General features: G+C 41.2%; 1 protein-coding gene across 7 annotated transcripts in view; it reads right to left on the reverse strand.

The window, feature by feature from the left end:
* Tcf4 (transcription factor 4) overlaps positions 1-15,481 on the reverse strand; it is a 346,529-nt gene that overhangs the window by 212,204 nt on the left and 118,844 nt on the right. For all 7 annotated transcript variants that reach the window (XM_057789126.1, XM_057789130.1, XM_057789127.1 and 4 more), the window contains 2 exons: positions 13,656-13,717; positions 10,193-10,289 (listed from right to left, as the gene is read on the reverse strand). In XM_057789126.1, the coding sequence (XP_057645109.1) occupies positions 10,193-10,289; positions 13,656-13,717 (159 nt within the window). The remainder of the gene's footprint in view (positions 1-10,192; positions 10,290-13,655; positions 13,718-15,481) is intronic.

Raw genomic sequence — 15,481 nt, forward strand, 5'->3', positions numbered from 1 at the left:
ACAGTCAAGGAAGGACAGGATAACTCCACATAGGGGCGCCACTCTTTAGAGACAAATGGAGCGGAGACATTCCAGGGCATTGCCAAGCACATGGAAGGGGTCTGTCAAGGCACCACTGATGAAAAGCCTCGCTCTAGTCGCGCCTCCACAGTTCAGTTGCAGCAGAATAAGCCTAGCTTTTGGCCAGTCTCTTTGACTCAACATGAGGGCGTCTCAGTTGTGTGAAAAGGTGAAATTGAGAACCTTTAAAATGGAAAGGAAAACAGCTGGAGGCAAATACTTCACAAAGGGACACATCTGAATTTAACAAAGCTGTCGCAACGAGGAGCTTATTGCACAGAATAAAGGATTTTGTGGACAGGCTAAGAAAGGAGCCCTCCCACTTGGGTGTCGATGTCTCAGGGGCTGAGCAAAAACTACTCCATGCCCACCTGCTCCTGCCTTCTGCTCCGTCCACAGTAGAAAACAAAAGTATTTTTAAACTGCTGTCATTCATGACTCAAAGCGGCTATCTTTTCAATTCATAACCAGGACCAAAAAAGGCTACCGATGTGTATCTCTGCATTGCCGTACCACTCCCAGAGCCAGGCAGATGCCATGACATCTCCTGAGTCATTCCGTGCTTAAAATGGCAGCTTTCCGGGTCCTCAGGAAGTACCATGAGAACACTGACAAGAGCCTCGCTTATGGAGCATCCACAGATTCCCTAAGGTGGACACACTTTTAGTAGACACGGTGGTAATAACTGTCCCGGGTTTGAGGGACAATGAAAGCTTTTAAGAAATTTGGTGTGTAGGGGGCCAATAAGTTGGCTTAGCGGGACTGCTTGTGCGAGCCTGACACCTGAATTTAACTCCTGGAACACACAGAAGAAGGAGAACACCAGCTCCTCAAAGCTCTCTGTGCTCTGGCTTCCGCAGGCATACAATGGAATACTACACCCTCCACAGTGTTTATTAAAGAAATGTATTGTTTGATCCCCAAGTCCAGAGTCTGTGTAGAAGTGGTGTGCTGGTTAACGCTGTGAGGCACATGATATGCAAAACTCTCAGACACCGTCTTTCCCCTGAAGACTACAAAGAAGAAGTTCACTACTAAATAAAGACAGCACCATTTAGTCCACTACCTGTTTATGTTTATAGACACAAAGTCTTTCCCGCCGCCTGTGTTCTCTCCTGGCCTGACTCATGCCACACAGTACTGTTCAGCAGGACTGGAAAACTTTGGGCCAAAAGTTGGAGCCTGGCCTCACAATTTTATTCAGTCTTGGCATGTTGTCCAGAATTAAATGTCTTTTGGCACACCTAATTCTCCACATTAAAAATCAGCAAGCAAAATTATGTACATGTGAAATGAAAAGAGGGACCTGCACCCTGCCACACAGGATGGACATTCTTTTCTACCTGCTTCAGTGTGCATAACAACGTGCTAGAGGTGAATCCTCTGGAAGGAAGGTCTCCCTGCCTATCACTTGCAGTGGCACGTTCAGGGTGCCAAGCCTCTACTGCATGGGTGTAACGGGAAGTGGGTCAATTTAAGATTGACAATTATCTCTACCAGAGAGAACACCAAAAAGACAAGGTAGAAGCTAGTAATTGAAACTGTAGGCCGGCTATTTCACAGTCATAATTAGGGCTTTTGTTGCTGTGAAGAGATACCATGACCACGGCAAATCTTATCAAGAACTGGGGTGGCTCCTTCATAGTTCAGAGGTTCGCTCCATCATCATCATGGTGAGGAGGGTAGCAGCATGCAGGCATATGTGGTGCTGGAGCTAAGAGTCCTACATCGTGCATGCAGCAGGAAGTTGACTGACATACTGGGCAGTATCCTGAGCATAGTAAACCTCAAAGCCACGCCCATAGTGACACACTTCCTCCAAAAAAGCCATATCACCCAAACAAAGCCTCACCTCCTTACAGTGCCACTCCCTACGAGATTATGGGGGCCAATTACATTTAAACTACCATGTGGTCAAAATACTCTGTACAGGGTAAAGAGAAAGCCAGAGGCATAAAGAACAAGGTTTGGTCAATGCAGACACATAAAGTAAGAATGGCTGCCTACCGACTTGCCCGAAACGCCAGCACCAAACTCAGTGCAATGCCTTTTAATATTGATACTCACATCAATTTGTCTTGTGTGCTCATTTATTTGCTGACCCAAGCTGAGTTGAAACACACTTTTATACTTTATTACAGAAAATTTTGCTTTTGGTTTTCAAAATTACTGAATGAAAAAGTACATACGTTTTTCTTTAAAATGTATACTTCTGTGACAGAAGAGCTGGCTCCGCAATTAAGAGCACTTGTTGCTCTTGCAGAGCAGTTGGCAGCATCCAAATAGTGGCTCACAGTTATCCTAACTCAAGCTGAAGGGGAATCTACTGCCCTGTACTGTCCTCAGCAAGTTCCAGTCACATGCATGTTACATGCATGCAAAAACACTCATACCCATAAAAATAAATATATCTAAAAAAGGATGACTTCAAAAAATAAACTCTATGAATCAAATCAAATAAATTCTCTACACGCTTCTTTTATCTGTCTGCACCAGAGAGGCTATAGAGTTTCTACATACACAACCATCATCCACCCCATCCTCAAAGCCAGAGACCGATAGGGTATCAGAGATCCAGGGGTGAAAAGAACAGGAACTACTAAACCCACCTTTCCCAATCTTGACACCAGAAGCTGTGAGTCATTTTGAGACAACACTAAGTACAAAAGAATCGCAGAGCCACCAGCCATGAAACCACAGACCTGCAAATACATCTGAGCAGTAGCTAGGACCAAACTTAGGAAGAAGAAAAAACAACTAAGTCACCTAAATTAGCCAAATTTTCCAGTATATTGAGCACAAATATTCCTATTGGACATAAATGCATTATTTGCATGTGAATCTTAAATGATTTTTTTCTTTCAGAATTAGTAACTTCTTCTCATTCTTTCTTGTTATCTCACAACCAAGCTCAAGATACTTGGGATTCTCAGAGTTGAGATTACCAAACCCAGCTAGAGTGAGTAGCGTTGAATAGAAGAATTCTCCCCGGCCCTTCAGGGACCCACGTGCCTCTGTTACCCACAGTTTTCTGTTTTTAAAGAAATAATTTATTTAAATGTATCTTGTGGACATTGGTGTGAAGGTGTTAGATTGTGAGCTCCCATGTGGGTGCTGGGAATTGAACACAAATTGAACGTGAGTCCTTTGGAAGAGCAGCCAGTGCTCTTAACTGCTGAACCCTCTCCAGCCCCATGCCCACAGTTTTCAAGGCACGTTTTTCTGGTTATGAGTTCTTCTAACTCTCATAAAGGCAGTTTTTGTAAACCTGTTCTGACTGTGGAAGTCTTCCATGGGCACAGTAAGAGTCGCATTTTATGACAGAGAAGATACCAGAACAAAGGAAGCGAGACCATGGAAAAGAGCAACAGGGGTGACTGTTGACTGGACAGCAGGAAGTGAGTTATCTGAATGCTGGGAACCATCGACTTCCTCAATGGCTTTTCAAAATATTATTGATTTCACCTACTTCTTCTTACACATCAAACAATCTGTGGCATGGATATTGAAAATGGAAATCCGCCACCCCATACTATGAACCATCCACTAACAAAGGGAGCATATTATGTACGACGGCAGAAGGTATACAACTATAAAACAAAAACTGAATTTCAACCAATCTGGTTCTGGTACAGGGTTTTCGTTCCAGTTTAGTAGGATCTAGAACAGACTCTAATTTAAAGGCATTTAAACTTTATATATGTGGTTTCTGGGGTTACTTTTATCTTGGATCATTTAAGAACATTTGCTGAGGTCCTGTATTGCTATCCTGAGAAGTGGTCTACAGCAGAACACCCTTTCTCTGGTATTCAACTGACTGAGTTACTATTTTCCTCTAGACATTCCTTAATTACAGAGCTGGGATAAGTGGAGATACAGAAGAAACATTTAGCTGGGGCCAGGCTTGGAAGTTTACATTTGGGGCAAGGAAAAGGGCTCAGAAAGTAAAGGCGCTTGCCACCAAGCCTGGATGAGCAAATTCAAGTCATGAAACACAGGTGCGAGGGAGAGAACCAACTCCCACATGACCTCACACATGCACTGTGGTATATACATACCACACACATACCCCACAAGTGCACACACACACACACACAAAATTAAATGTCTTTCTTTTCTTTCTTTTTTTTTTCATGTTTGGATTTTTGAAGCTTACGTTTCTCTGTGTAACAGCCCTGGCTGCCATGCAACTCACTTATAGACCAGGCTGGCCTCGAACACAGAGAGGTCCACCTGCCTCTGCCTCCCAAGTGCTGGAATTAAAGGCATGCGCCACCACTGTGGTGGGATTTAAGACAAGTGCCCAGCAAGTTTCTCAAAGTTTTTTTTTAAATGAATGTGGAAAATAGAAGTCCTATGTATGCTACTTGAAGGTGGTAGTAATAAAATATGGATGAAGGGATTTGAAACAAGAATGAAACAAATATCTCTAATGATAAAATACAAGCCACAAATGGTTCAAGCAAGAAAGCAAAGGACCATTACATTAGAAAATTGTCACAGAGACTGCCCAAAGGGCTCTTCCTCCCTTGACTAAAGGAGGTGAAAACAGGAAGTCTTGAACACACCAGGCAATGTAGCAAAGGAGTAGTGGACTCAGGTTCTCTTACTACAGCAGCTGAGCTGCTAAAATCCCTGTTTACTCCTAAATTGTCACAGCTCTCAGTGTTCCAGGAAGACGGTTGAACATGTTAAAAGGATCAATACTCTCAGGCAAAGCAACTAAAATCAAATAAGAAAACTGTTAGAGATTCCTTCTATCCATAATTGCAGACACCATATTATCAGCCCAACATATAACGGATGACAACCAGACAACACAAGATGAGAAATGCCATCAGACAGACAGACAGACACACACACACCTGGACACTAGGCCTAGGAGTTTATCACTGTGGTAGAGCACTTGCTAAAATATGTAAGGCTAATTGTGATGAATTCAATTCCAGAACAAGCAACATAGTAATAATAATAATTAAAAAGAAAGAAAGAAAGAAAGAAGAAGGCATTCAAGAACGAATTCCAACATTAATAAACGTGCAAGCAGCCTGTTCATCTAATTGCTTCAGAATACATTGAAAGTGCACAAACCTTCCAGAGTTGGCTTTTGCTGTTTATTAATATTTACATTTCTACATCTGACCTAGTGGGCTAGTAAAAACCCATCTGCCTGCGTGGGCTAGTGAAACTACCCATGCTTTGAAAAGATGCTCTTTCTTTGCGGTCATTCTTCCCTTTGCACATGGAGATTTGCAAAAACAGTTTTCCTCATAAAAGTCAGTTCACTGGGTGTTTTCCATCTCTCGCTGAAAAGAAACGCCACCTCAGCGCATTCTTGTATGTGTGGTTTTATAAGAAGCCTCTGTCACCTGCCTCTGCCACTGGGGTGGGAAAACTCACAACGCTCCGCCTTTATGCTGGGGTAAACTCACGGTAGGCATGAAACACTCTGAAGTAATACAAACCGAAATATTCCTGCTAGGCAAACAGAGCAGTGGAACTGAATTATAATGAGCCAGCAGCTGCCACAATATGGCCACAGTAACCAAATCAAAATACCAACAGCTAGCCCAGATGAGACTCAAAGGTCACCCCATAAGCCAGCAGCCTTCTTCGGTTCTTCCCGAATCCTTCATCTAATCCCACAGGAAAATGTTCCGCTGAGCTAGGTTAAAAGCAGTGACGCTGGTGGGGAGCTATTCACCGGCCTGGGATAGTGTGACTAAGGACTAGACACACATACCACAGCTAGGAAACCAAGCCACTCGGGCTGGAACATGTGAAAGTTGAAGCAGCTGACAGGACGCTACAGGCAACTGTCAGAAAGTGTCACTTTTCAGGGCCTCCTCTCGCCAGTTCATGAACATAACCTCACAGGGTAACAGGCCCACTTAGCCTCCACCAGTGGGGCTTTCTACTGAGACTCTAGAACAACGGACGGAAAATGGATGCTTCCATCCGTCCTCAGACCAAAGACTTTAAGCTGAAAAATATCCCATCGACCATTATAAAAAAAAAAAAAAAGTAAGACAATTACTTGCAAAAGGTTGATGCTTGGTAAAACAAAGTTCATTGTTTTAATATAGATAGACAGGAACAAAATTTTACAGACAGAATACTTCTGAAAAAAATCTATATTCTTTGAATACACTCATGCCAGGATTTTCAAACAGTTCTAGATCATATAGACAATGTTCTTACAGACAATGGGTCTCAAAATTATGGCCCCCTGTCCTGCTAGCATGTTCCAAAAGCTACTCAGCTGACCACCTGGGAAGGTTTGATTAAACAGCTTCAACAACACCGTGAGCACGTTTCAACAGATGAAAAGTATGTTAATATCATTAATAATCACAGGAACCAGGCATGGCGTGTCTCTCCTATATACAAATCAGTGCACTGGCTCATATCTAAGGCAAGTTGGCTATGTCCCCAAGGAAGGCAGTAAGTTAGTTCACGGCTATCGTGAAGTGTGAGACGAGGCTAATAACCGACCAATGTACTACAGTCTGTCAATCCCTCATAGCCTGCCCCAAGGCAAACAAAACAAAAAAGCCATTCCTAGTCATTTTTTAGCAGAAGCTTGCTTTTTGACTAGTTATATGTCCTTTGCAGGTTTACATAACATGATTTAATAACAATGCGTGTATGACAACCTCAGACTGACAACAGGTCTCTCCTAAAGATAACCTGCAGCCAAGAAGGGCCATTGGTTCTCATGACATAACAGGCACATGTGTGTGACCGTGTGCACCCATGCATAGACAAACATGTGCTCATCTACATTAGGGACTTCACAATCATGAGACAGGGTACTACTTTCAGATTAACAAATTTTATTTATAAAGAAAAATGATAAGGTCACTTTTATTATTCTTATCAGTTATATCCCATTTGGCAACAACTTTGAGATTATGACACAAATGGACTGAGTTGTCCTATTTTGGTACCACATAGAAATTTTATTTTACCAAAATTGTAACATTTATCAAATAAAAAAACTTTGTGATAAAGAAGTTTATGAGCAAGCATGTTACATTATCACGTCACTAAAATAGCATATTGCCGTAAGAAAAAAAACGGAGCATAATAATGCACTCAGAAAAGGAATGGGGATGCAGTGATCTTTCCTTTCTTTGAAATAATAAAACTTCATAAGTAAACAGTTTACCAAAAAAAAAAAATCAGGTCATCTGCAGTTAATAACTCTTTCCCGTAAAATTAGTGTCACTTATTTCTGTAGCAGACGCCTAATTCAGTCACAGACTTGATTGATTTGACAATAGAGAATATGCTCTAATAAAGTGGCTGATTTATTTCCGATGCTATAGCTTTTACCCTAATGTGACATGGCAGAATGAAGTCTTTGAAATATAAAGAAATCTTTTGTAGTTTTAATGAAAACCAGTTAAAGATTCTAGAGCAGACCACTGCCAAAGCTTTTAGTAGATGCCAAGAGCCTCTTTGGGTGTAAGGAAAAATGTTCACAAGGTGACGGCATTAGAATATAAGTTAAACATAACGAACATTCCAGATTCCATGGTTGTAGTTTAAGGGTTAAACTGCTGGATTGCCAGGGGTCTTTCCTTCATCTCTGTTTGCAAACTGCTTGTCTTTAACCTTTTGAAAATCACATCCTGTTTATGATTAAAATAACAAAAGTAAAAAAGCATAACACCCAAGTGGGCTCATCTTACAGGGCCATTTCAGCACCCTGGCCAAACTCAAAGACAACCTCTCATCCCAGAGTCAAGCCGTGGGATGGGCAAGCCAATCAGGATGCGAGAAATGAGAGGGAGTCAAGAGTGTTCAAGGCATCAGCATCCTTAGCTCTTTACAAATATCTTCTAATTCTTCTCTAGACTAAAAATGTTAGGCATCCCAGACTTGTTTCAAAGTCTTTTTTTCTCTCTGTGTCTCTCTGCACACTGCACAGTGACCTCTCACTCTGAGGGTGACCTCTCTGACCCGAGTCTGACACTGGCTGTTAATGTCAGATAAACCATTTAGCCCAAGCACAATTCTTTTCTGTGCAAAAATCTGCTTGAGGTGGAAAATGTCGCGGTTTGTAAACAATAAAGAACTATGTTTCAGGCCAGACAGCTTATCTAACAGAGAAGCCTTTGCTCGGGGAACAGTGGGCAGGAGACTCGCCCACCCAGCAGTCTTTCTCATCACAATGCGGGACTCTGTCTTAGCCTTTATGACTCAGAGGTTAAGGAAAGGAAGGCAGACGGGTGAAAGAGAGAAGCTGACATGGGGTTTCAACTTAAACAACAACCACGCAGAAAGAACCATGTCTGGAGTGTCAGCCCACTTATATTTAAATAATTTGGATAAAAAACTAGTTCGTGAAGCAGCTGTCCACGAAGAAACACAGAGAACAGCGGCTATTTGACACCGTTGTATGCTTCGCCTTGTTCTGAAACATTAACCCCTCTAACTGCTCTTTCAGCTTGTTCACATACACACCAAACTTCTAAACACCAGTGACTTACATATTTGAGGTACCATTTCAGCTCATCAGAGACTAATTTTAGACTTTTCCAAATGAAGTTTCTATAGTCTTTTCACATTAGTTCTTAGGTCACCTTTATAACTTTATAGTTGACTTCATCTTAAACAGTTAGGTAAAAATGAACAGAGAAGCAAAGAGCCAAGTATTCAAATCCTGGCTATGGGCACCAAAGAGTCTAAACTTGCCCAATAAAATCTAAGTGACAAATAGCCTGTCGCATTTTTCACCAATAACTGAGAAGAACCTGGGACTCCTGCTTTAGTTAACAATTAAAACCTCACTATGAGGTTTATCCTTTTGAAGGGTGGAAAAAAAAAAACTACCAAAACCAAGAACCTAGATCAAATAATAGCATCTCATGGTACTCAGGGAACACATTCAAAGGCGTAAACTTGATGCTACCCACTAAAGACAACTTTGTGTTAAATACCTGATTTGATGGCAATTTAAAAAAAAAAATAAGACTGAGATTAAAGAACCTTCGACATCTTAAGGAAATGGCAAAGTTTTAAGGTGTGAAATCAGGACACTCTTGAAAAGCATTTGCAATTACAGTTTCCGTACAATATAATTATTGATCAGTATTTTCCTTGGAGATTGGTGCAACAGCTTGTATCATGAGATTGAACTTCATTTATCAAAAGATTTATGAATGAATTTGGCCCATCTGAAAGTGTTTCTAATATTGTAAAGAATTCACATTTACTAGAACAAAGATCGTTATCTTCCATCAAAACTGAAGTAGCCAGCTACTGGGACCGCTTAAGTCATTATGAATTATCTTCCCATTGCTCAGGTTCACTGCTGCTAAACAAACATCCCAACTGAGTAGTCAGAAGCAGAGAAACATGCTAACACAGCCAGAAGGTAGGGTGCAATGGAAATCTGCAGACAGACTCAGAACGCAAGCAGCTTCTGTAAAGTGATAGAGAATGAGGTCTATCTAGGGCAGTGGTTCTCGACCTTTTTAGTGCTGCGACCCTTTAATACAGTTCCTCATGTGATGGTAATCCCCCAACCGTAAAATTATTTCCATTGCTACTTAATAACAGTAATTTTGCTACTGTTATGAATCATAGTGTAAATATCTGATATACAGGATATGTATTATGTGACCCCTAAAGGGGTCACAACCCACAGGTTGAGAACCGCTCACCTAGACAGTCAGCCCAAAATCCACAGCATGACAAAACCTCAACCAGAACATACAACTCAACTTGAAGGGGTTACTCTGACTACACACGTCTTTGTCAATCATGAAGCCAAATATTTTATTACAAATATTTGTCACTTCGACTTCTTTAGTATATACTGAGAAAACTACTGATAGCGACACTTTATGTCTAAGGAAGACAAACGTCTACATGGATCCTGTATCGCTGAAAATCTTCAATTTCATGTCTGAAAAACTTAGTGCTTGTCGATATGTTTGCCAACATTCATAGTCATATTATTTTCTAATTATGAATGCTATTTCTATCATTTAAGAGCACTATAGTAAACGAACTGACTGACCCAACTCCTAAAACTGAATGTCTGTCTGTGGCACATTTCCCATTCCTTGCCCAAACATGAGCTTTCCAAAAATACATGATAAAATAAAACTTTTCTTACTTTGTATTCTGGAATTGACAAAAGGTGGAGAGAGATTGTCATGTGACCCAAGATCCCTGCTGGTCATGTGGTCATAGGGAGTCCCATCTCCATAGTTCTGTAAATAAGATAACAGAGAAAGTCTCTTCATGTGACACACCTTATAAACACACCTCAATAATGAAACCTTTCCTACAAAAAGAAACTGGAGTCGGTTATTACTGCCCATGAGATCTCGCTGTCAGAGCTTCCACCTTCATATGAACAGTAGGCGAAAGAATTCAAATGTTTCCCAAAGTCATAGCTGCGAAATCTTAATATAATGATAATGCTACCAACTTCATGGAATTATTGACATTATTAAATTAAATAATACATGTCAAACAGCATACGCTCATCAAGTAAACTGCATATAACAAAAGTTATTCCTTCTCAAAACTTATGTTCAAGTAAGAGAAATGATTCATAGTCTGCAATGAATTGCCTCTTGGAAAAGCAAGGTAGGGGTGTCTGATCAGCACTTAGCTTGCAGTATTAACGTTTCGGTGTTTTATTTTAGCTGCTGTTGCAGCTGTGAAATGGACGGCTCCTCATGTTAGTAATGAACACGCAAGCCTGTGAAGGGTAACAAACCGCACTAGGATGAACATCAAAGCTTCAGGACCGGGCCTGTGTGCCGGCTCAGAAGGCAAAGGTGCTCGCTGTACTCACCCGAAGACCTGAGTTCAACCTGCAGAATCCGTGAAAAAGTGGAGGAACCAAAAAACCACCCTACAATGCTGTCCCTCTGACCTCTAGATCCGAGTAGTGACGTGTATACGTCCTTACCCATCTTCATAGACACACTCACGCCCAGTTATACATAAAGGTTAAAGCTTCAGCTTAAATCAGTGTTTATGCAGGTAAACAAAACACGCCACACCAAAACAATTTTAAGGGTAAACATTTCTGAAGAAATGTTTCACTATAATAGTGATCTCCTTATGTTGGGAATTTAAAAATTAATACCTTGTTTGTAATCTTTCCAACCACTTAAATTCCATGGAGTAATTTAATAACATCTAAGAAAGAGTTAAAATCTCCTGTGTTATTTGATTTAAATCTCGGCCTATTAAAGAGCATCAAGTGACCAGAAAGGGGGTGGGGGAAGTGTCTGCTCAGCTGGCTGAACTGTCCATAAAGTCTAAGTCAAATTTACTCAGAGGTATCAGTTTGGTATGTTAGCCAAAGGGCAGAATCTGCCCACACATGAAAGATGCATGCTATAAGAACAACAAAAAGTCACATCACTTCAGTGTGGAAGGATCGAGGCCGTTGGGACGAGCGACTGCGCTCTCCCTCACCTTTCTTCATTTACAAAAAAATTAACCAGGATGACGCTAGACTCTAATCCTGCTAGAGTGTTAATTTGTTCCTAAACGTCTTCCACTAAGGACCCACCCAGGCACTGTACAATGCTCATTATTATTTATGAAATGCCCTCATCCTAGAGAGTGCACTACAAACTTAAAACACATGATCGAACTTAATTGTCAGTACAGTACTGTGCATAGAAGCTAGGACCGGCAGTGAGTAATGGGAGGAAAAAGGACACAGCGAGGTCACCTAGCGTGACTCTACAGACAGGGAAACCCCTGGACTTGGAAATTTAAACGATAAGATGGAGATTCAAATCATTCAGCAATATGTGTTTTGTACGCATTTACATATTCATGTGTGTGTATGTGTCATGTGTGTGTGTGTTCATGTGGGAGTATGGATTCATCTGTGTGTGTGTGGTACCTGTGTGTGGATGCCAGAAGGCAAATTTAGGCATAAAATGCACAGATTAGGGTAGACTAAGTTGTCAGTAAGCCCCAGGTGCTGGGATTTTAAGTGCACAATACCACCCCTGGATTTTTTTTCTTACCAATGCATTATAGGAATCAAACCCTAGGTCTTATGACTGTGAGCAAGCTCTTTGCTGACTAACCTATTTCCCAAGTCCTACCAATGTATTTCTTGTTTTTCTTTTCAAATTATACTTATTACTTTGTATGTGTGTGGTGGGTGGAGTGTCTCACACACACGTGTGCCGCAGCATATGCAGGACAAAGGACAGCTTGGAGTCACTTCTCTCTCTGCCATGTAGGTCCTGAGGATGGAGCTGATAAGCTTAGCGGTAGGTACATTCTTTGCTCATTGAGTCATTTCACAGACTTGTTTATTCAACAAAATTTGCAGTTTCTGGAAACTAAGTTTGAAAGTAAATCAGGAAGATTCTAAATGGACTTTGTTTGCCAAAATTCAATAGAAAGTAGATTGCCAATTAGACTACATACACACTGTGAGGCAGTTTAAGTTTTAAAAGTGAGCTACTGGTAGGAAATTAATAGTAAGAAGCTAATATAAAATTAATAATGTATTTTACTATGAGAATCTAGCTCAATATTTATAGTTTTGCACTGACCCACACCCAAGTGTGTGTAAGAAGAAACTAAGCAAGCCCAAGCGAACAGAACAATAGAGGACATTCTGTCATCCCCACTGGCTGTCAAGGGATGGATTTATTTGTGCAAGTGCAGACTGTAACATGAGGAGGAGGAGGAGGAAAGATTTCCTCCACCCATCCATATAATGCATTAGGATGTCAAGCTCGACAGCTGCTCCAAGGCTCAGCCGAGTTCCTCGTAGGCTTAGAGATCCTGCTGCACCCTGCAGACCAGCGTGAGGCTCGTGGTGCCAAGGACAGGTGCAAAGTGTTAAGTACAACTGGCTAAACTAGCCTCTGGTGCAGCTTGATGGGCCACCTCTGTCTCCAGAAACAAAGCAGAGACCTCTCCCAATGCAAAATGATGGGGGGTGTGTACAGTAAGATGTCCCCTCCCAGTAGAATGCACCATCTAGAGAGGCAGGAAGGACGGATGTCCATCTTACTGCACTAAGTCGACTTCTAACTGGGGACACTGTATGTGTGTAATCAAATCTGCTGTGGGATTAGAGGCGCTTAAAAAAAAAGTACTAAAGACATCATATGCAATGACCTGCCTGGTGGAACAGTAACATGGCCCCAAAATAAAACGAATGCAGACTTGCTATGCAAATCATACTAATAGGTTAGACTCCCATGAAGTGTTATTCAGGCATCTAGTCATACCTACACATGATGGATAAATTAGGATTTATTTAAGCTTGGTCTGCGTGCAACAAATGACTTTCTATTGCACTTGACCACAGGCTGGCAAAGGTAAAGCCGTGTGTTTGATAAAAGGTTTCTCTTCGGGTCAGTACCAATTCAGCAGGTATAAACTCAGGTGTGGTAACCAATAAAATCAAAGAATCCCAGAAGGCTGCCCTCGTTAAACTGATTATACAGATCTGTGCAGAGGTGTGTGTCTGTGTGTGTACCCTTGTGTGTGTGTATACCTGATGCATGTGAGAAGCTTAGTCAATTTACATATATGCCATGTCTGCTTACCAGGGAAAAAAGATTACATATACTTACCCTGGACGGGCTTGGATGGCCTCCATTCCCCCAGGACCCTGAGCTACTTCTGTCTTCTACATCTAGGGACAAGAGAGAAATTCTTTAGGCTTTCTTGTAATAATTCTTTCTTTTTGTATATGCACTTTTAAATTAATGTTTCAAATTAATCTCCTGTTGCCTTTAATTAAGAACCAGGCACAGGGTTACCATGATGACAGTGGGTTCTGACCCATCTACTTAAATTAACTAATTTAAATTCACAGCAGACATGAACTGGACCCTCAGGAACCAGAGGTATGCACATAAAAATTACTTCTATCCTCCACAGCTTTCGATAGCCTCCGTTATAAGAGATAGGAATTGGCGCTTAAAGTTTTATTAAAATCTTTTGAACAAAACAAACTTCAAAGTACATGAACACAATTTTAATCCAGAGGGAAAGTTAAGCTGAAGTAAATGCACACACTGACACTTTCAACTCCACTGCCAGAATCTGACTAGATTTTGACTGTTCTCTAGCCCAGTTTATTACAGCAAACAACAGACATGCAACCCAAACTACTAATGGAAGGCTTCAGTCGTTCCCTCCAACTAGCACGGCGCACAGATAGAGGGGCCTTTTAAAGTTTGTGGAGACACCTCTGTTTCTAAGAAAATAAATAAACAAAAAACCCAGGATGGTCCATATAGCCTCAACTATCATTATCCAGCATTACAGTTATCATCATCATCGATATCTTCATCATTGTCACCACCAGCATCACCATCACTATCACCACCAGCATCATCATCATCAATATCATCATCACTATCACCACCACCATCACCACCACCACCGGCATCATCACCACCATCATCATCATCAATATCATCATTATTATCACAATTACCACCATCATCATCATCACCACCACACCACCATCACTATCACCACCATCACCAGCACCACCAGCACCATAATCATCACCACCACCACCATCACTATCACTACCAGCATCATCACCACCGTCATCATCATCACCATCATCATCACTGCTTTGAGAGCTTGACGTAAGGCATTTGATCATATTCACCCTGGCCCCCACTCTTTCTAAATCCATTTGTCCTCCTTTTCCTATCCACCTAACTTTGTTTCCTGTTTTCTTTATAATCTTTCAAAACTAATTTTTGCTTCCCAAATGGTCGTTGATGACTGATGGTCTACTGCAGAGTAAATTCGCATCCTGGTATTTGATATGTAGAAATTAAAGCTGATATTAGATTATGAGGCAGTATTTGATTTTGATAAGTCAAGCTTGAAGAGACCCCAGTCAGTGACCAGGGAGGTGGGATGAACTGAACTCTCTCCCTGCACAGATCTATTGCTGACTAGAGTAAGGAACGTTTCTTCACGGCTGTTGTGAGCGAACTCCTGAGGACAGCAGAGCGAGGAAGTTCTAAGGATCAACCTATATTTGAGGATGGCTTTGAGAATTTTGATGAAAGGCCCATTAAAAACATGAAAAGTTTCCTTGTTGTGTATATTTTTTGATCCCGGTAGATAACAGACGGCCATCACAAACATCCCCTGACAGAATCGGAGGAGGGTGCGAAACTCTAATCCCATATACTGACTCTTCAAACATCTCCCTGATACTGTTTATTCTCTTATTGGCCTACTGTCATTACTTTTATTACTGCTAGTTTATTATCAGCAGAAGCAATCACAGTATAATTAATTGGCTTATTTTTGGGTACAGAGGAGTACATGGTGTTACAGGATATCTTAAGAGAAGGGATAGCAATAACTAACTTACTGCTAATAAGCTTGAATCTTCATCGCCCCCCATCTCTCAGTGTCCCTT

This window comes from Chionomys nivalis, chromosome 14 (genome assembly GCF_950005125.1).
Source record: "Chionomys nivalis chromosome 14, mChiNiv1.1, whole genome shotgun sequence".
NCBI lineage: Eukaryota > Metazoa > Chordata > Mammalia > Rodentia > Cricetidae > Chionomys > Chionomys nivalis.